Source organism: Neolamprologus multifasciatus, chromosome 5 (genome assembly GCF_963576455.1).
Source record: "Neolamprologus multifasciatus chromosome 5, fNeoMul1.2, whole genome shotgun sequence".
Taxonomy (NCBI): Eukaryota; Metazoa; Chordata; class Actinopteri; order Cichliformes; family Cichlidae; genus Neolamprologus; species Neolamprologus multifasciatus.
In genome coordinates this window covers 21,714,466-21,736,032 of record NC_140443.1, presented here as the reverse complement: position 1 = coordinate 21,736,032, position 21,567 = coordinate 21,714,466, and the positions used below count along the sequence as shown (strand labels likewise).

The 21,567-nt window shown below is 40.8% G+C and overlaps 1 protein-coding gene across 2 annotated transcripts; it reads left to right on the top strand.

The window, feature by feature from the left end:
* The first annotated feature begins 3,984 nt into the window (after positions 1 to 3,984).
* Positions 3,985 to 21,567, top strand: erbb3a (erb-b2 receptor tyrosine kinase 3a). 2 transcript variants are annotated; one of them, XM_085159350.1, is made up of 29 exons: positions 3,985 to 4,383; positions 10,804 to 10,961; positions 11,325 to 11,511; positions 11,912 to 12,037; positions 13,024 to 13,089; positions 13,324 to 13,442; positions 13,555 to 13,696; positions 13,900 to 14,013; positions 14,110 to 14,233; positions 14,363 to 14,436; positions 14,566 to 14,656; positions 14,793 to 14,810; positions 15,707 to 15,918; positions 16,012 to 16,144; positions 16,627 to 16,720; positions 16,894 to 17,048; positions 17,128 to 17,181; positions 17,269 to 17,410; positions 17,492 to 17,605; positions 17,699 to 17,797; positions 18,029 to 18,214; positions 18,349 to 18,504; positions 18,690 to 18,765; positions 18,892 to 19,038; positions 19,386 to 19,483; positions 19,580 to 19,768; positions 19,955 to 20,023; positions 20,154 to 20,415; positions 20,579 to 21,567. In XM_085159350.1, exons 1-29 carry the CDS (start codon positions 4,296 to 4,298, stop codon positions 21,325 to 21,327), a joined length of 4,242 nt encoding a protein of 1,413 aa, XP_085015476.1. In that variant the 5' UTR covers positions 3,985 to 4,295; the 3' UTR covers positions 21,328 to 21,567. The 2 variants fall into 2 exon arrangements, with proteins under 2 accessions (XP_085015476.1, XP_085015477.1); XM_085159351.1 differs by lacking the exon at positions 14,793 to 14,810.

The window sequence follows — 21,567 nt, the reverse complement described above, 5'->3', positions numbered from 1 at the left end:
TTTATCAATAAGTGACTTATATGTATATATATATGCATGTATATATTGTATATATTGTATATATTGTGTCTATTTCTTACTTAGTGTATTGTCTGTCTTTGTTACTGTTTATACTGGAGCACCGTAACCAAAATAATTTATCGTAGGGATCAATAAAGTATTCTGATTCTGATTTTCTTCCCTGGCAGCTTCATAGTCAACATGCTTTGTCCAGTACATCCACAATTCCCGTCTCTGACTTTGTTTCCAAGCTGCTCAACCTGACCTGTCCCTCTGATGTTCCAATCCTGTCCATTATGGTCATTCCTAGTAAAAATCTTATCATCTTCAACTCATCTTTCAGTCCTTTTCTCAGTATCACCATCTGTAAACCATACATGGCAGCAGGTCTCACTACCACCTTGTAAACTACTTCCTCTCTTGCTGCTATTCTTCTGTCACAAATCACCCCTGACAGTCGTCTCCAGCCTACTCCACCCTGCCTGCACTCTCTTCTCATTCTGCACTCACCTGTCTTGTGCACTGTCATTTATCTTGGATTGCTGACCACAGGTATTTCAACTCCTCCACCTCACTACATTTCACTGTTACACCTGCCTCTATGTCCACGTGACAAATGTCTTGCTGTGACAGGCTCCAACCAGGAGAGGACACTGTTCCACAATGATATCTGTTTGGTCAAAGAGGTCCCAAAGCATTAATCAAATTCATTAAAAATTAAAGGTTTATTTGTCCTCTGAGATACCCCTGCTGAACAACGTGCAGTAGCTGACATGATTTTAATTGTTCAACTCTGGCAACTCAGCAAGATCGGTTCAATCATATCCAAAAGAAATAGAGATGGTCATAAGTGCGTTCATTTCCTCTAAATCAGACTATTGCTACTCTTTAAACACATGCTTGAGCCAGCAAGACCTACTTAGATTAACGCTTGTCAAGTGTGCTGCAGCTGGACTCCTCAGAAATAGATATATGTGCATAACTCATACATCACAAAACATATGGAATAATTCCTAAATCTGCAGTGAAAGGGGAAATATACTGTCATGTGAAAAAGGAAGTACAAAAACAAAGTGCACCTCATGAGTCCACCGTTTGTAGGGCCACCTTCAGCAGCCATAAGTTGAAGTAACTGTTTTCTGTAATCAGGGTCTCGTTTTGTCGTAGAGGAATTTCGGCCCACTCTTCTTCTTTTTTTTTAATTTAAATTTTCAGTCCATTGAGGTTTGCAGGCATTCATTTATGCATCGCTCCCTTATTTTCAGGCATTCTGTTGTAGGTTTATTGCTATCCTTGCAATCATTGCCCTGTTGTGTGATTTACATGTTAGACAGCCTCACTGGACTCTAAAATACTTTGGTACACATGGGAGTTCATGGTGGACTCAATGACTGCAAAGTGTCCAGGTCCTGTGGCTGCAAAACAAGCCCAAATCATCACCCCTCCACCACTGTGCTTGACTCTTGGTATGAGGCGCTTGTGCTGATCCTGTGGTTTTCGCCAAACAGAGCACTGTGTATTATTCCCAAACATCTGCACTCCAAAGGGATGTTGTTTGAGAAGTCTTGTGGTTTATTTAGATGCAACTTGATGCTAACCTGAGCCCTGCTGCCATGTTCTTTATCCTAGCAACCTTTCCAAACAATCTCTCAGCCCGTGTCTGACTGTAGTTTCATGAATTTTAATATCTAACATGCTAGCTGAGTCTTGTAGAGTTTGAGACGTGGCTCTTGGGTTCCTTGCACCCTCGTACCTTTCTGAACTTTTAACTATGCATATTCCTGAATAGATCTTTAAGGTCGGCTGATCAAGGAAGCAGAGTAAAGCACAGGAGGAGACCATTTAAATGTGACTGCGTTTTGACACTTTTCTTTTTGTTGTATTTCTTGTTCTTCTATTTTTCTGTATTTCCCTGCTCTAGTTTATTCCAAATAGGTTTACAGCACTTTGGTCAACCCATGTTGGTTTTAAATAGGCTTATAAATAAACTAACTCAACTTGACTTGTCTGAACATTGCACAGTCTGACCTTGGGTTGAATTTGCTGCCAAACCTGCTGCTTTTAAAAGATGTGATCACACTGGCCAATAATCAAGAGTGTCTGATTGCTCTTATTTCCTACAGAAGAGTCCGGGGAAGCCTTTCTTTTTCACATGACACATGAGGGAGTAAAGAGATTTAAATGTTTAACAGACTAGGTTTCCTTGAATTTGACAGTTTAGCAAAAGGAAGATAAAGACAAATATCGACATATGGAAAAAGTGCACATTTAGGAGCTGAACATTTTAGTGGCGTGTACAAAGGTTTAATGCACTTTTTCATGGTTTGCATCAGGTGCAAAACGAGTCCATTTACTTTCACTACTCTCAGCTTTACCCTGAAGCACCAACATACTTCAGTTACACTTCAGTAGTTTTCTGTGAGGTTTTTCTTTGGTAAAACAGCCTGAGAGTAGAGTGTTAATTTGAGCATCGGGTTCCATTAAAGATGTTCAAGTCTTTTAATGTTTCTCTGAACTTCTGTTCCTAAGCAGGCAGCTTCTGTGAGGAGAAAAGGGAAGGAAATGCTTTTGATAATGATTCCTGTCATTGGTAAAACATTAACCATTTGTTTTTGAGTTTCCTTCTTACCTTTAGGCAGGGGGGAGAGAGAGGTTATACATATGAAGGAAAAAAAACAAACTTACATCAATCAGATTTATGCAATCAGTGTGTCAGTCTTTGTTTTCCACTGAAGTTATTTTGTATGGCCGTGTGTGCGTGACATGAACTGGAGGTTCAGGCAGAGCCAGTTTCCACAGAGCTGTTCAGCTCGCTCATCCACTGTAACTGGTACACGGTGTTTGTGTGAAGATAAACAAGATAACAACAGATATGTTTTTTGTTACAAAACCTCACATTAGTTTGGTTTAAACGTGCAGTTTGACTTACTCTCCTGTACTGAAACTATTCAAGAACTGCCTTTGTTATACAAGCAATTAACAAACTTTGCAAGGAGTCCCAAGTACAACTGTAAAATCATGCAGGAGCAATGATATGATGCAGCAATAAAAAAAAAAGCAATCATACATTTTCAGACTTTGAGGTCAAAGTCCTGTCATCAAGAAAGCAGACGTAAGAAACATGCCATCAGATCATATGTGGAACGTGCAAAGAAGCAGAGAAAAAAACTGAAGAGATCATTTGTTTTTGTTGTTTTTTTTACTGCAGCAAAGGACAATAATGGGAGGGAGTGACTTGCATGCGCTGACTTTAATAATAAAGCTATGTACACAAGACGGAAAAATAAGGGCTGAATTTTACATGATGATTTAACAAATGATAAAAACAACAACACAGACTTGTTTGCCTGAATAATGTTGGGGAATTTACTCACTCAAAGTCTAGCTACATTTAATCATTTCACAAATTATGATAACAGCAGATACACGCACACACTATCAACAAAAAAACGTTGTCTTCATGAAATATTCATCACATGTTGACAAACAGCAGGAAGAAAATGGCCCAGAACCAGTGCAGCCGTGCAAAAAGCAGTTTTTAATGCACTCACGTGGCAGAAATGCATGGCACAGCTTTGCAATGTCATCCTCCCACATAAGAGCTGGAAGGTGTTGTTTTTACTGATATAATATCTTACTCTTTGTGTTACTATTGTGGCACACTTTTGTTGCTATTTTATTGTCATTTAATGCACACCAATATTATTATTATTATTATTACTGAACTGTAGACAACAGAACTGTGGATCAATCGGCCTCACATACAGAGAGGGAAACTGTTTTCTGAAGGCAACACACGATTTTAACACGGTTTCCAACTGGACATTGGAGCAAAGGTGTGAACGCATTTTTCAAGTTATTTTCCATGTTTCTACTGGCTTTCTTTTATGCTATTGTGTGTTGCGCGTTTTGCTCCCGCCCACAAAAATCAGTGCTAGAGGAAAACAGTCGCTCCCACTACTGATTGGTTCCGCGGTGCGCTCCAATCACCGCGATGTAGTGACTCTTCTCCACACAAACCCGAGCGGTCGACTAGTAAGGTTGTGACAAATGTAGAGAAAACACAAACATATTTTGTTTGGTTTTGTTTTTCTAACTGGATGTACTCCTTCTGTTCGTGAGGACTAGAACAAGGTGAAGCAGAGGATTAAGAAAACGACAGCCGAGTAGTGGTCTAAATGGTCAGACTCGGAAGCAACGAGGGGATTTGGGAAGATTCAAGGACACATTTCTTCTCTATAAATACGATGGTGATGTTTATTTGATTCGACGCCAGCCTGGAGATTTGAATAAGAATGAAGGTCTTTGTGAAGAAGGTGCAGCAGGTGCTCTACGTCCTGCTGCCGTGTGTGCTCCAGCTCTGCTGCGCTCAGACTCAAGGAGGTGGGCATAAACACCCGCACACACATATTCACACACGTTTATTTTTATCATTAGCCTGGGAGAGGAACGATGAATACCCCCTCTCACTTCCACCTTAGTTAGAGGTAATCACCTGTCCTCACAGACCTCATATGCAGAACCTGTTCTGCATACTTGTTTGCTGTGAGTCACCTGCACCTCTCCCACGGCTCGATATGCTTTATCATGTTTGTGACAGAGTGGCCCAGCCTCTCTGCCTTACTGACAGCCAAATGTGCATTTCTTTAATAGTTCCGCAGTTGCAGTGGCTATTAAGTAAAATATCGCAAAATAAAAGTGCCCAAACTTTACATGGATGGCAACAGTTTGTGGTGTGAAGTAGAAAAAACACGAGTGCTGGTTTACTGCTTGCTCTTGGCATAGTTTAGCCTAATGTATAAGGGACATCACACTGAAACTGATCATATCTTAATGTGTGGGTTCATATTCATTCATCATCTGTAAGGGTTTTTATTCCCCTCATCTGTTTAATAGTTTGATCATTTGTATTATAAAATTTCAACAGATGTTCTCTTCAAGAATAATTACACTTTTATAACCACATAATTAATCGATTGATCAGCTCTCAGAGTAACACATAAGCATTAAATGTCATATAGGTGTATGGGAAGTAAAGGTAGCATAGACTTAAAGTGCTCACATACATGAAACTTTTAGTTGTTCGCCGTGCTTGAGTGATAATAATAAGAACTTTATTTGTGTGGCACTTTTCTAAACACAAAGTTTCAAAGTGCTTCAGAGTTTGAAATTATAGAAGCTGCACAATAAAGATGTACACGTTTCAACATATTCAACCACAGGGACATTCATTCCAACATATAAACTTCCACCCACACAAAAAGACCTAAACCAGCGATGTCAGACTCAGTTTACGTCGCGGGTCACATACAGCACACTTTGCTCTGAACTGGGCCCGATCAGTGAAACGACATGATAAATGTGTAAAGAAAAAAGTAAAATGCACAGACTGACTTGCATTAATAAAATATAGTAAGTTTTGTAAATCTAGTGGACTCACTAATAGTTGAAAAACAGGAACTTTGGTGTAGTATAGAAGGGCATGGAGGTAGGCAGTCTTAATTAATAGGAAAAGCCATAAAACTTGTGAAAACACAATTAAAAGATCAAAATCTGTGCACTGTCTTACATTTTCTAAAGCTGTCCAGTGGGCCAGATTTCAGCCTTTGCTAGGTCGATTCTGGCCCCCGGACCTTATGTTTGACAGCCCCAATGAAAACTATGGCCCCAGAATATTGGGGGAAACATTAAGGGAAAGATGGCTTATAAAAATTAGTTTTCGGGAGTTGTTTAAAGCAAACCACTGTGCTGAAGAAGGCTGTTCCAGAGTTTGGGCGCTACAACCTCAATACATGATCACCTCTGATTGTAAAGTAAGAGCATGGTACAGTCAGGAGATCCTAATCAGATGATCTGAATGGTCTGCAGTGGTCTCTTTAGATCTGTTACAAATGCACTCTGTCACCACTAAGCATTCTGATATGTTTGAGTTTTGATTTGAGTCCTGAAGGAACGCTGTGAACTTTGACTCTGTGTTATTGCTTTTGCCAACTTTTACAGGTGAATTTCCAGGTGTGTCTCTTCTCAGTGTCTGAAAAAAAAACAATGCTTGGCAGATGCTGTTCAGTGACTTACTGTGTAGTCATCACCACTTCCCAAAAAAACAAGTCATGAAAGTGCGGGAAATGACTCTAAACCTCTTGAAGAGGACCACTAATGCACAGCTTCATTCCTTTTGACCAGGTTATTAAACACATGCCATCATTAATATATTAAATAATAGAGAAACTAATCATAACACTGGCTTGTGGTTTGTTGGCTGCTTTCTTTGTGTCTTTTTTATATGAAACATCAAAGTCACTTTCTACAGTAAAGCAAATGAAATGCTGTTCACACACTCCTTTGAGCACAAAGCTTAAAAGACAGCGTTACATAAAGCACACTCTGTGTGAACTGTACTGCTGCAGCCAAGTTGTAGTGTTTGCATTTTTGGATGCAGTTGTTGTGCCAAGAAGAAAAGCAAGGAATTTTCTACTCTGAATATCACAACCTTTGCAAAACAGTCTCTCAGGTGTATCAGAGAGGGGTTTTCCTTTATATTAGGAGAAAAAAAGTCTTTTAAAAAGAAAAACAAGAACCTTTTAAAAATTGCACTCACGCAGGTGTGACCTGACCAAATAGCTGATGTGTCGAAAAGCAAATATGCTGTGGCTCCTGTTGCCAGAAAGTGATGTTAAGCAACCCTCTGTCTTGGTGTGTTCAGCAATGCTTTGTGGAGCACGTAAAGAGTCTTCCAATTCATTTACAAACAATCTGTGCCTAGTCAATACCTCGCGAGTTGCTCAGGTGCCTGTGTTTGCGTTCGCGTGCGCACGCGTGTGCACGCGTGTGCACACTCACTTGTGAGTTATGCAGCAATCTCTGTACGTCCTGTGCCAAGTTTCTGTTTACCTCATCGTCTCAGCTGCTTTTATTGGGCTTGTTTATCTCCTCCTCCCTCTATTCTTTTCTTTCGCTGTCTCTTTTCTTTTCAAATACTGAATCCTTGGTAACAGACAAATGAAAATAACAGCTAAACCCGATCCGTGCTGCGTTTTCATCGTGTGTTAGGTTACCTGTCAGGACAATGACAACACACTGAAGTGAGTTCACAATTCGTGCATGTTCGTTAGTGATGGATTTAAGTAGGAAGGCTGACATACCGCAGTGTTTGTAAAAAGTTGGGGTGACAAACAAAAAGCAAAGTGTCTTTGGACAGAGAGAGGTTTGGGTGCACATCTTGATACAGTACGACACTTGTTTTGCACTCTTTCAAAATGGGGCCATTGTGTTCGTGTGTGTCAATGTGTGTGCATTGACTCTAAACCCTCCACCCCATTCTTTTTTTCTCTCTCCATCATCCATCTGCCAACACTGAAAGTCCTCCTTTGACAGAGGAAAAACCCACTCAGCTTGTTGAGATTTTCAGCTCCCACAGCTGCAACTTTGTGCACCTCCTGTATGACAGACACACTTTGTCACATACAGTCCTGCATGCGTACACACCGGTTTTTCCCTTTTCTAGAGGGCTGTGCTTATGCATGCTCTATGTAAGTTACTGGGTAGAAGGTTGTGGACTATATGTGTAGAGGTGTTGGCAAGTATTTCCCAACAGGCAATTCAGACATTGTCAACCACTGATAGCACTGTGCACCTCACAGGGTAGGGCAGACAAAGAATTTGACCTGTGAGCTGTGCGTGAGCTTTCAATTATTTGGATTTGAATTAGCAAAAGTTCCCAAATAAGTTAAAAGTTGAAAATCCAATGTGTAAAAAAAAAAAGCAAAATATGAAAAGGAAAGGACTCAAGAGGAAATAAAAGTAGAACAGTTTTTTTTTTGTCACTTGTTGCAAAATACAGACTTATAGACTTTTGTTTGGCATTATCTTCACATGATAACCACAGAACTACAACTTTAATCTTAGACTAATGTGTGAAAACTTCCAACTTTCCCACACTTTCAAATCTGCTGTGTGACTGCTAAATTGTCAAGGCCAGTTAACCTCCACATTACTGGGATGACAGCAGAAAACGGTGACGTAAACCTTCACAGATTTTATTTTTGTGAACTTCACTCTCACCCCCAATTTGAAACATAGGCTTGCTGTTAAAGTGTTTTGTCAGTCCACGCCGAGTAAACCCTGATCACATAATCAGGGCTATTCTCCAAGACTTAACAAAGCTCCTCATGAGCCCAAGAGAACATTTTACAACTGTTTGCACAAGCTAAGAGTGACTGCACGGTGAGCAATCACATCTTTATCTCTAATATCTGCAGAGTTTCATGTCACTTCACCATTATGTGTTTAAGCTGAGCACAAGATGCTGCTTCTTCTGTCATCCTAGAACGGCGGTGAACTGTCCTTGACAGTTTGCAGGTGTTATGAGTAAGACATAATTTTCTGGAAAGCAGGATAAACAAATACTTGTCGTTTCTGTTATATTGCACTGGTGACAGGAGCTTCTGAGCAGGGTATCTAAAAATAACTGTTAAAAGCAAACGCATACATGATGGCTAAACATCATGCAGCGTAGACGTCTGTTTTTTTCTGATTTTTATTACAGAGCTAGGGTTTTTTTGAAGATGGTGTTCTCAAAAACACAGTAAAGCAGTCCTTATCAGGACTTTATGACATGCTCCTTGCAACATTGTATCACACAAGTACACACGCACACACACAGTTTGACCTGCGCAGCGTTCCTTTGCTGTGAGGTTAATAATCATTAGTCTTTTTATGCCCTTGTTGATCCTGTTGTTCTGCTTTTACTGTAAGTTTGTTTCAGTACAAAGTAATCCTGGGATAGTCGTCCATATATCCAGTAGGCTGCAAGCACGAACTGCTGATAGTTAATTTGGCATAAACTGTAAGTAAATGTATCCTACAAAGACTTTCACGCTTGCCCCGGGATCACAAAGGCTGCTTTTTTTTCATCCTAAAAATAACAGGTGTCTAACTTTATTAAGTATCACTTAATCCAAGAGGCAAGAATCCTCTCTCTTGATCTAAAATGGCTTAACTGGCAGGAAATGCATGTGATTGATACATTGCGACCATGAGCATGTGGGCATTGCTTTTAAAAAAATTTTTAATGAGATTTTACATCATTGTTGTAGCGCAATTTCTCATCTTTCAACCACACAAGATGTAGTGAAGGTAATAGGGAGTGCTGTTTGTTATTAAAGCTGGGCTTACAGGTCATCCCAAAGGTGTTGGATCAGGTTGTAGGAAAGCAAACCAAGTTACTGGAAGCACTCTATTGTTTAAAAGATAATTGTATGATCTAACTGTAAGTTGGATGTGCATAAAGACGACATATCGTACATAAGCATATGTCTGTGCAAAGTATTGCTTTTCTATGAGTTTCACATCAGTAGCCACGCTCTGTTCACCGTCCGCGTTCCCGTTCTTCCATTTTCTCTCAGCAGCTTCTCTCCCGTCTAACATTTGAATAGCAAAGCAGCCTTCGAGTGATGCTGAATGGCTAAAGTCCCACAGACCATAAACAAGGCTTTGTATTTTTATTGGACAGAAGGGCATGCTCTGCACAATCCTTAGCTTGTTTCAAACTGTTACAGTACATTTATTCATATTGAGCGCACCAAACACAGTGGTGTGTAGTAAGCGGCATAAAGCACACTTTGTAAGAAATTATGCTGTTGACTCATCAATGATTCATTAGAACCTCTGTGGGATTATTTGTGTTGTGATTTAATTGCTCAATCACCAGTGATGTTTAGCAGTTTTACCCACTTTATTGCAACTGAGTAAATAATGTACTCAGGGCAATAATATATTCACACAGTGCATAAAATGTAGAGTACTGCTCCTGAGTTTGGGATCACTTAGAATGCTTATTGGGGTTTTTTGGGGGTTTTTTTAAACACAGACACATTTGTTTATATTTATATATTTGTAAGGCATGAAATTAACCCGAAATGTTGAAAAATACAAAGAGTATAATTTCAATCATAAATAATTTCTCATGAGTCTTATTAGAAGATCCAGCAACCACTGCTTTGTGTTAACGAATTCTAGTTTATCCTGTTAAAAGTAAGCATACATTTGACATGTTTTATAAATTAAACATGGATGGATGGCCTCTGTGGGTTTGTTTATAGTTTAAAAACAGGTCCGAAACTTGCAAGTTCATCTTTAAAATCAAGTCAGAAAAAATGTGAACAGATGCATAGATATAGATATAAAAACAGTTTCCACCAAGTGGCTGTGTGGCGTCTGTTTGTCAAACTAAAGACTTCCGCTTTCTTTTCTGATAGGAGCCAGTTTGGTCTATCTGAAGGTAGTGACACGCAGCGCTTGCACTACTGTTTCATAAGTCAGTTTTTTGGGCTTATTTTAAGACTGTAACCAGTGTTTCACCTGAAACTCATTGACACATACACACATCAGTTAGTTATGTAAACCTATAGGCTAGAGTCAAACACACCAACACAGTGAGGAGACAGCCCAAAGCCACCCCAGAGTGATCTCCACAGCCACACAAACAGCCACATTTCTAAATATGTTTCTTTAATTGACAGAACATCTCTCTGCTGTGCTAACGTGAATGGAAAGTGTTTTTATTTTTAGTTCATCAATTAAACTGTTGAAACTGAACATGATAAACTAGGTAACGCAGTGTGCTGGAGGTTGTGGAAAATGGCTCGCTGTATACTGACGTGGATAGCCTTTTAAAAATCAGATGATTAATGAATCGTTACAGCGTTTACTGTCATTCCCAACTCTTCTGGTTATTTGAAATAAGGACACATGTTTTTCTGAAAAAACTTTTTTTTTAAATCTAAGAAGCTTTGCTTTTCGCAGTGACCGTTTGTGACGGCACCAAGAACTCTCTGAGCACGACTGGAAATTCAGAGATCCAGTACAACTTGATGAAGACGAGGTACAATAACTGTGACATTGTGATGGGCAACCTCGAGATCACCATGATGGACCACACCAGAGACTTCAGCTTTCTGGAGGTGAGGTTGCAAACATTACGAACAACAAACCAAGAGAGAGTTTGACTACCGCTTTCACTGCAAATGTGTCACTGACAAGATGAGTAAGTATGTGAATCAACCATTTTCATTCGCCCAGGAGAACACAGAAAGTCAACACATGTTGTTTTTGATCGTTCTCTGTAATGGATTTTGTCTCAAATCCAGAATGAGCTCATTTATGCCCCCACTCCTTTTGTGCTAGTCATGCCACTGGAGTCACAGTGACTAACTCAGTAAGCAAACACGCCCCTGCTGATTTGTGACTCTGATAACAATTTGATTGAGCAGAAGAATTGACAAACTGCATTTTTCTCTTCCTTGTTCTTTTCTTTTGCCTCGCAGTCTATCAAGGAGGTGACAGGGTATATCCTTTTTGCTATCAATGAGTTCAGCCGCCTCCCACTGCACCACCTGCGCATCATCAGAGGCAGCACACTGTATGACGACCAGTATGCCTTGGCTGTCATGGTCAACTATCAGATGGATGGGGAGCATGGCCTTCAAGAACTGGGCCTGACTCACCTCACAGGTACACAGAGAGTCACTCATTTGATGTATAGAGTGTGTTTAACATGTGGGAGGCTGGATTGGAGCAGATAAGAGGTCAAGTTGGATGTGGCACTCTTACTGTTGGAGCTCCCACACCTACACAGTTCAGCCACACCTTTAGAATACCGGTTGTTGAAATGCAGCAGTGTGTGTGTTTGTGCCCGTGTGTGTGCTTGTGTGTGTAGGAGTGATGTGAAGTCCCTGGAATGTACCATGTGCTCAACCGCTCAACTGCCAGTGTAACATGAGCTCCAGCACATGATACGTTTGCTGTGTAGTAAACAGAGAATGGTAGAGTTTGTTAGGATGAGTCACAGACCTGTTCGGGCTTGCTTTCCTAATTGTACTGCCCCATTTACACCTATGTGTACCTTCTACAGAGATCCTCAGGGGAGGAGTGAAGATCATCCAGAATAAGTATCTGAGCTACGCCCCGCAGGTGAACTGGCTGGACATAGTGAAGGATGGAACAGCCCAAATTCTGATAAAGGACAATGGGCCTGAAAGTGAGTGCACAGGCTTGTAACTACACACATAAATATGAGCACCAGGTATGTTTAAGGATCGGTTCAGATTTCCGTTTCAGTATAAAACAGTTCAAAAGAAATTCAGCAAAGGTAAACATGGAACTTTAAACTGAAAGAAGTAGTTGTTTTTCCAGTCTTTTCAGTGCTTATTTTCCTTTCTGTGTTACTGCCTCTCGGCCAAATCTCAGTGAAAGGAGGAGAAATCACTGTCGAGGAAAATTGGAGCAAAAAACATAGGTAACTTAAAAAGAGTGCTTATAATAGATGGATGTAGTCACCACGACTTCATCCACTGGTTTTTGAAAGCATTAGACAGTCTGCATCTTGTTTTTAGGAGCCAGAAGTGAATCTGTTTGAGACCACAGGTTGGAATCTTAAGCCAATACTAGCAAGCTTAATGTTAATGTGCATCCATAGACTGATGTATTGCATCACCCATACAAATAAAATAGTAGAATTTCACTCCACAAATTGATGCAATTGACCACACAGAAACCACCCAAAAAACTCCTTAAAAGGTGCAAACCCGACAAACATGGTAAAGTGGACCATCTGAGGTGACACCTAGCAGACACGTGGTGGTCTAGCAGCCCCTGGTCTCAAACTTCAAAGCCTTAAAACAATTTAAACACGTGAGTCATTAAAAAAAAAAATAAGCACAGAAGGTCAAATTAGTTCTAAAGACAGAAACCATTTTTTGTTTAAGTCTGTAAACATGTTTACGCTGGCGAAACATTTTAATTTGAACGTCTTATTGGGGTTAACTCGCACTTGGATTCACCCTCAACTGGCCATTAGAGGAACTGCAGGCTTCATTTTTCAGCGCTGCAAGTTGCATCTGGTAACTTGTGAGGTTTCATTTTTTGCTTCTGCTGAACTTTGGATCAAAAACAATAACAAAATCTGAACTTTTCCTTTAATTTAAGACTTAAAGACTTTTTTTTTTCTTTTCTTTTTTATCTCAGAGCCTTGTCACAAAGCCTGTGGAGATGTGCCATGCTGGGGTCCAGGAAATGACACATGCCAGATCTGTGAGTGATATTAAGCACCTTTATCTTTAATGTCTTGATTTTCCATGCACTGGTTACCTTGTGATGCCTTTGAGATGTCTCACACATGAGTCATGGCTGCCAGAGTTGTTCATTTACATCTTGTATTGCACATTGTTAATAATATACGTAACTTCAAAGTTAAAAGTTTAATATGCATCTACGGTACAGTTTTAGTTTCACGCCAGGTTTTTACAAGCGTCGACTCTCTTACAGTGACAAAGACCGTGTGCGCCCCTCAGTGTAGTGGCCGCTGCTTTGGTAGAAACCCGAGCGAGTGCTGCCATGTTGAGTGTGCTGGAGGTTGCACTGGGCCCAAGGATACAGACTGCTTTGTGAGTCCAAGTCTTCCACAGGCTTTAACGATAAGATATTTTCACATGTTGCAGTACAGAAAACGCAGATGTAAAAATAAAATGTTCCTCTGTTATAAATTGCATTTTGCAGGCCTGCAGGAACTTCAACAACTCGGGCTCCTGCGTGCCTCAGTGCCCACAAACTGTGATCTACAACAAGCTTACATATAGAATGGAGCCCAACCCCAATGCCAAGTACCAGTACGGCTCTATTTGTGTGACCCAATGCCCCAGTGAGTCCCACACATGACAATATTCACATAAACTCAGAATGTATACATAGTTTCTTCCTGTAAGAGTGCTGTTTTTATATATTTTTAATCATTGTTATGACTGCGCTGTTCAGCTTTCTTCACAGTGTTTACTGAAGGCTTAACGCAGTCACTGACGATCATTTATGCATTTATTCTCATGTGTTTTCTGTTTTTTTTAATAGAAATCTTTGTGGTGGATGGCAGTTCATGTGTGAGCAACTGCCCATCTAATAAAATGGAAGTGGAGAAAAATGGTGTGAAAACATGTGAGCCCTGCAAAGGCCTCTGCCCTAAAGGTATTTCATGGAGATCGAACTCAAGCTCTCTCTACAGATACCTTACAGCTTTACTGTTATTAACTGTTTCCTTCTCATCTTTTGATTTTTTCCCAGTTTGCCATGGCACAAGCTGGACTGATTCAAACAGCGAAACGGTCGATGCTCGCAACATAGAAAGTTTCATAAACTGCACTAAGATCCAGGGAAGTCTTAACTTCCTGGTGACTGGAATAGAAGGGTAAAAAAACTTTCTTTCATAAAACGCAGCAAAGATTAAAAAAAAAAAATTCTCTAGATCAATCTGCACTTTTTTGACGTTTTTTGCAACATGCTTTTCCTTTTACTTATTTATTTCATTTTTGCTCAGTGATGCCTACAACAAAGTACCACCCCTTGATCCAGAAAAACTGAAAATCTTCAACACGGTGGAGGAGATTACAGGTGTGTGTATGTTTTGGGGTTGTGCTTTTTTTTTTAGACTGTCTTTTAGACTGCTTTTATCTTTTTATGTTATTTAATGCCATTTGCAGTCTGGTTGAGGCTTCCGAAAAACAATCTCTCTGTTGTCAGACTTCCTCAACATCCAGTCGTGGCCTGCAAGCATGTCTGACCTGTCAGTCTTCTCCAACCTCCAAACAATTCAGGGAAGAAAACTTTACAAGTGAGAAACTGTTTTTTTGTTTTTGTCTTTTCTGCATTGTTATGCAGACAGAGTATTTGCTGGAATATAAATGTTATTTTGTTTTTTATTTTCTTTGTTATTTCTAATTTTTATCCTATCTTGTTATCCTGTTTAGAGGAGTGATTAGTAAAAGGTACAGTAAAGATTTCACATGCTTACATCTCTCTTAGAGCCTACAAATGTTCTGTCCAAATCAGTGGTGTTGGTATTTTTCAGGATGATTTTTTCAGGGGTAATTCAGCACTGGGATTGTTTGGTTAAGCTGGCCGTGGGCACAACTTTTTAAAGCTGGGAGAGGCAGCATGTTTTTGACATCAATTTGACAAAGAAAAGGCTCTCTTCAGGCTGGTTTCAAGCTTCAGTAAATGAGAGGAAAGCAAGATGGGGTACATCTGAGTACTTTTACCTGGGTTTAAATCCCGTCTGAAACCAAAAGCACTAAAGCATTAGAAACAAACCGCCTTCTCAGCTTTAATGAGTTCACATATAACTAAAGAATTTACCAAAGTAGATTCTACAAAATTGATACCGCAGTATCAGTTTTGTTGTAGTATTTCCATACTACATACTACATGATGCATGAAAATACTGAAGATTAAACATGAATATGTTTGTTGGCTGTTTGTCTTTGTAAGTACACGGGTTATGCAATTTGAAAAACATGACATTCAGACACCGAATCACTGAATTCATATTGTGTCTAAAAGTTATCAAAATGAATAGATGGTGACAAACTTCTCGAAGAAAACACACTGTGAAAGATTATATTACATCATTAAATGTGATTAGTAAGAACAACAAGAAACACAAAGTGCCACACTGCTGGATTTTGTGCAAATACAGCTAAAGTGCATGCTTAATTATGTTTGTAAACCTTAAAAAATAATGTCTGAAATCATGTTCTTGAAAACGGCTAAACCTAAAAGAAGTATGGCTTTCAATATTCACTTTGATTTTGTGGCATTTTAAACAAAATTGGAACATTTTCATCCACTTTCTGACCTTTATTTACTTCCTGCTGTTCTACAGGAGCTATGCACTCATGGTGGTTAAGATCAATTCTTTGACCTCGCTGGGGTTGCGCTCGCTGCAAAACATAAATGATGGTGCCGTGTACATTAAAGGAAACAAGAATCTCTGCTATCATGATACTGTCAACTGGACACGGCTTTTAGGCTCCCGTCAACAGAAACGTTCAAAGCTCTTAGACGTCACCGACAACCAAAAGAAGGATGAATGTGGTGAGTGGGGGCGGACCATTTAAAACTTGCAAGACGTGATTGTGAACAATGGCTGCGCTCATAACATCGTTTCTGTTTTGGTTGCGTCCTTAGTTAAAGAAAAGCATGTGTGTCACCCGCTGTGCTCCTCTGATGGCTGCTGGGGTCCGGGCCCAGACCAGTGTGTCAGCTGTAAGAAATACAGCAGGGGAGGAACCTGTGTACCAGACTGCATGTTCTTAACTGGGTCAGTATTCACAAAATGACATATAAAGTGATTATTAATATAAAGCTTTAAAGGTGTAACATGTATGCAGGTTGTTAGAGAGTGAATGACAAGAAGGAGTGGTATTAAAGAAACAAGCAGTGATTTAGAGAATCGATATTTTCTGATAGTTTTAAACAGAATTTACATTTTAAAGCACAAATACTTGCACCCTGTTTGAAGTGCCACATTGCTGGATTATGTGCAAATACAGATAAAGTACATGCTTAATCGCGTCCACCGTGCTCTCTGTGCACAAATCAGCAGGGGAGACAAATCGAATAACTGATTCAAAGGCATTGCCGCCCACTTCTAGTGTATTATAAGTGAAGACTAAGAAGGATTACTGTGTATAGGTCTATACATTGTTAAGGAAAATCCTGAGCATTGGTCCTAAGATGTGACTAATGTCTGCTGTAAGTCTTTGAACTTGAATAGAAACTGAGTTTATGCCTCGATTGCAGGAAGCAGAGGGAGTTTGCTACTAAGTCAGGGGAGTGTCTGCCCTGTCACCCTGAGTGTAAGGTCCAGGAGGGGAAGGAGACGTGCACAGGCCCGGTATGTTTGACTTAAAACTTCTAGAAGGAAAAAAAAGAAAAGAAAAGAACTGGCATAAGGCTTCTGCTGCCACCTAGCGGCCGTACAAAAAATGGCTGTCCACCATAATGCCACTCACCTTCAACTCTTGCAAAAACCTTTCTGCTTTTATTCACCTTTTTTTTTGTCTGCAGGGAGCAAATAAATGTCTAGCTTGTGCCAGCCTGAAGGATGGCCCACACTGTGTCTCCATGTGTCCTGAGGGTGTTATGGGGCAGGAGGGAACCATCTTTAAATATCCAGACAAGGAGGGCAACTGTAAACCTTGCCACAACAACTGCACCCAGAGGTAAGTACAAGTGGAATGATGTAGTTAGAAACACACAATTTGCTTCTTTAAACTGATCCCCTGTGTTTATTGTTTTTAGGTGCACCGGTCCAGGAATTGGGGACTGTACAATATCATCTAGGTACATTTCAGGGTAAGTTCTCCTCTCATTCTGATATATGCTGTATGTAATTTTGACATTCAAGTATTAAGAGCTGACACTGTGCCCCTTTGCCTTTAGGCAAATGACCACGGCTATCGTACTGGGAGTGATTGCCCTCATCTTTGCTTCCTTCTCCATTTTCGTGCTAAGTATTCTCTACCGCCGAAGTGTCGCTATTCGTCGCAAGCGAGCCATGAGAAGATACATGATGAATAGCGAAGTCAGTATCTGTATTCGAGTGTTACTGTGCCACTTTGCTTGTTTTGGGTTTGTCATAATGCATGCCCCTGTGTGCCTGCAGAGTTTTGAGCCCCTGGAAGATAAAGGGACAAAATATGAAGCTCGGACCCTTAAACATACAGAGCTGCGTAAGATCAGGCTGCTGGGTAATGGAGTGTTTGGATCAGTCCATAAGGTACTTGAAGAGACAGACTCCTATAAAATGCTCCTCTTGTGCATTTGACTTTCTATTTAACAAATCATGAATCTGTCTCTCTGCACCTCACAGGGCATTTGGATTCCTGAAGGCGACACAGTGAAGCTTCCTGTGGCTATTAAGACGACTGATGACCGCAGTGGTCGTCGGAAATTCTCTGAAGTGACCGATGTAAGAAACATAACAAAAAGAAGAAATGTGCTAAAAAGATATATTTTCAGAATCAATCACTCACTGCCTATGCAGAACCACATGCCAGGCTTCTAGGCGATGAGCATTTGACACAGAAAGTATGGATTATACAGATTTTTTGTTGTGGAGCACCTCCTTTAATACCATATAGCTCGGTGATTGTTGACACTAAATGAAATCCCTAATGATCTACTTATTCGTTTGCTACAGCACATGAGGACGATGGCAAGTCTGAACCACATTAACGTTGTCAGGACCCTGGGTATCTGTCCCGGTGACAGCCTGCAGCTTGTTACCCCGCTCAACAGGCAAGGCTCGCTGCTAGCACATGTAAAGAAAAATAAGGGCAAGCTCAGCCCACAGAGGCTGCTCAACTGGTGTGTTCAAATTGCAAAGGTATGGAAGAAAAATGCTTAATATTTTTTGTTTGATGTCAAACTTTTTTTATATATATATATATATATATATATGTATACATTTTGGTTTATTCCTCCAAGTACTTCACCACCATTGTTGCTCTCTCCTGTCAGGGTATGAATTACCTGGAAGAGAACAGGATGGTTCACAGGAATCTGGCTGCCAGAAATGTACTCCTGAATGATAATTTCACTGCCCAGGTTTCAGACTATGGCATTGCAGACCTGCTCTACTCCGATGACAAGAAGTACTATTGCAACGAGCCCAAGGTCTGTTTTGTTCTTTGTTTTTGTTTTTTAGCAGAAAACGTGACATCTGGTCACACTTCTTTAAACAGTGTTAAATACCTTGCACACCTTAAAACATTATGCTGTTTTCTTTCAATGACTTGACTGCTTGTTCTGCTGTTTTTACTCAAGTAACCAAGAGATAACTTTTCTGTTCACAATCTTAGACACCAATCAGGTGGATGGCCCTGGAGAGCATCTTGTTTCGCAGATACACTCATCAGAGCGATGTTTGGAGTTATGGTGAGTTTTAAAGCGCTTTACCAGCACCAGATTGTTTCATACTCACGTATTAAAGTACGCAAATTTTGGAGTCAGTATAGGAGAAGTGTAAATGCAGGCCACACTAAATTCCTCACCCTGCTTTAGGTGTGACAATATGGGAAATGATGTCTTATGGAGCAGAGCCGTATTCAACAATGCGACCACAGGAGGTTCCCGATCTGCTGGAAAAGGGCGAGCGTTTGTCCCAGCCTCAAATTTGCACCATAGATGTCTATATGGTCATGGTTAAGTGTGAGTACCTCACTAGTATTTCTCATTTTCATGTGCAACCAGTAGTGCAAATACCAGTGGCGTGGACTGAGGGATTGCAAAAAAAATATGTTGGACTGAAATGTCTGTGTGCCATTAAGTTTAGTATAAATTCATGGAGCTCAGAAGATGATTTGGTTCATAAACCTCTGATTTTTTATCTGCCACGTCCATTAGGCGTGACATATGACTAAAATGTTAAAACTAATTTGCACATTTTAACCTTACATTAAAATAAATATGAAAATGACTGAAAGGCGGCAAGTATTAAGTAGGCTGTCAATTCTTCATTTTGTAATTGGTTCCGATGCCCTTTTATGACTCTCCAGGTTGGATGATTGATGAGAATGTCCGTCCAACATTCAAGGAGCTGGCGAGTGAATTTACCAGAATGGCCAGAGACCCACCTCGCTACTTGGTGATCAAAGTAAGACAGTTTCATCACAGTACAGTAAAGTGGAGCTTCAGTTAAAGCTATGTGTAGTTTGCTTATATATATATATGATTTGCCTTGTTTGGCCAGGAGGACTGTAGCCAACAGGACTCATCCCCAGATGAACCCATCCAACGAAGTGCAGACCTGGATGACTTGGATGATGTAGATGTCAACCTTGAGGACCCGTTGGCAGATGAGAAAGAAGATGACTTGTCTCCAGCCAACTACTACATGGCAAAAAGTCTCAATCGTTACTCTAGGATGGACACTCACAAAGTAGGGCATACCACTTTCCTCTAAACTTAGTGTCAACTTTATAAATCATATTCCTGGGCAGGATACTGAACCTCAAAATTTCCCCAATGCACGATTTTTTTTTTCAAGTGTTTAATGAATGTGTATGTGTGTGTGTGTATGTGTGTGTGATATCATCCATTTACTGTCTGTCTTTTCTTATAACAGGTGATTCTTAATCCATCCAGCGGAACTGGATACCTGCCCATGACCTCAGGTGTTGACAACCATACACAGGTAGATAAAAGAGACTTTTGTGGTGTTAAACCAATTCGTAGTGTTTATACACATGACCAGAACGAGTCCACTGAAGATTTCTGCTGTTACCAATTTGCCAATAGAGTTCTGATTGTGTTTTGTTGGGTAGGCGATGTGGCAGTCACGCTCTCGGCTAAATTCTGCCCGTACTGTGTCCGAGAGCTCGGAAGGCTGCGGCACTGGAATAGAGATGGAGATGGGTGAGGACTTCCCCTTAGCAGGGAGCCTGAAAAGAAGACGTCATCGTGAAGACAGCGCTTACGTGTCACAGAGAGACAGCATGTCCGGCGGGCCACCTGAGACTCCCTCACCAGAGATGGAAGAAGAAGATCAAAATGGATATGTGCTTCCTGGAGGGAGCCCGGAGAGAGGTGATACCATAACTGTTAATTTACAACACACTAACAGTTACCGCTTGGAAATGAGCAGCAGCCCTAGAAGATTAGCTGTACTAAGCCAGCTGTTTAAAATACTTTGTCTTTATAGACCCAGTTTAGCTAGTCTTTGTTGTTTACTGTTATCTGTTTCTTTCAGATACGTTGCTTTTCTCATCGCGAGCTGCTCCTGGGAGGATGGGAAAGTCTCGTTCATCAGAGCTCCTGGACGACCCAGATGATGAAGAATACGAGTACATGAACAAGCAGGTGTGTTTAACGCCTGTATCACTCAGGCAAGGCAGCCAGTGGCTGAAGCCGAACAAGAAGCGAACCTCTTCAATGTCATCACACGTGACAGCGTCCTCATGTGACACCGCTGTGTCGGTGGAGGTCAGGGGAAGCTACACCAGGAGCAAGGACAACTCTGACTCCGAGCAGCAGGGTTCCAGTGAAGTTGAGTATGAATACATGGACATCAGAGGCGGCGAAAAGCTGGAAGGTCCGCCAGTACGTGACCCTCCTCCTCCTCCAGCTCCTGTGAGGATGAGCAGCAAGGTGGAAGAGGAGGAGGATGAATACGTGGAGGACGGTAACTATCATTACACAAACAGGCAGCCAAAGCTACGACAGGCTCTGCAAGACAAGAAAGAGCTGAATGTAGAGGGGACAGAGGCGGATGAATACGAAGATATGGACTGCTTTTCTGCCCCACCACCTGGCGGAGATGGTGTGGTGTATCAAAACTTACAGAGGGAGGAAAATGGGGCAGCTGGGCGCAGAGAGCAACACCAGTCTGTGCGGGCCGGAGTCAGGGTCACGGAGCCTGCTGTCGGTGACAGATCTTTCGACAACCCAGGATACTGGCACAGCAGGATGTTTCTTAAGCCCAGTGCTGTGCCGACATGAAGAACATTTTAAATCTCATGGACTTCCCTCTCAAACACAGTCATGAAGGATCTGAAATGAGAAAAGCAACCAAAAGCCACGTTAAAGATGTAGCATGTAACAAAATGTACAAAACCCCCCAAACAACACGTGACTATTTTGCAGCTTTGTCCTTTGTTATACACCAAAATTGTTTTTATTATGTGATACAAGCTATATTTTTGTGTTTACATTGTAAATAAAGAGATTTCAGGTAAGAAA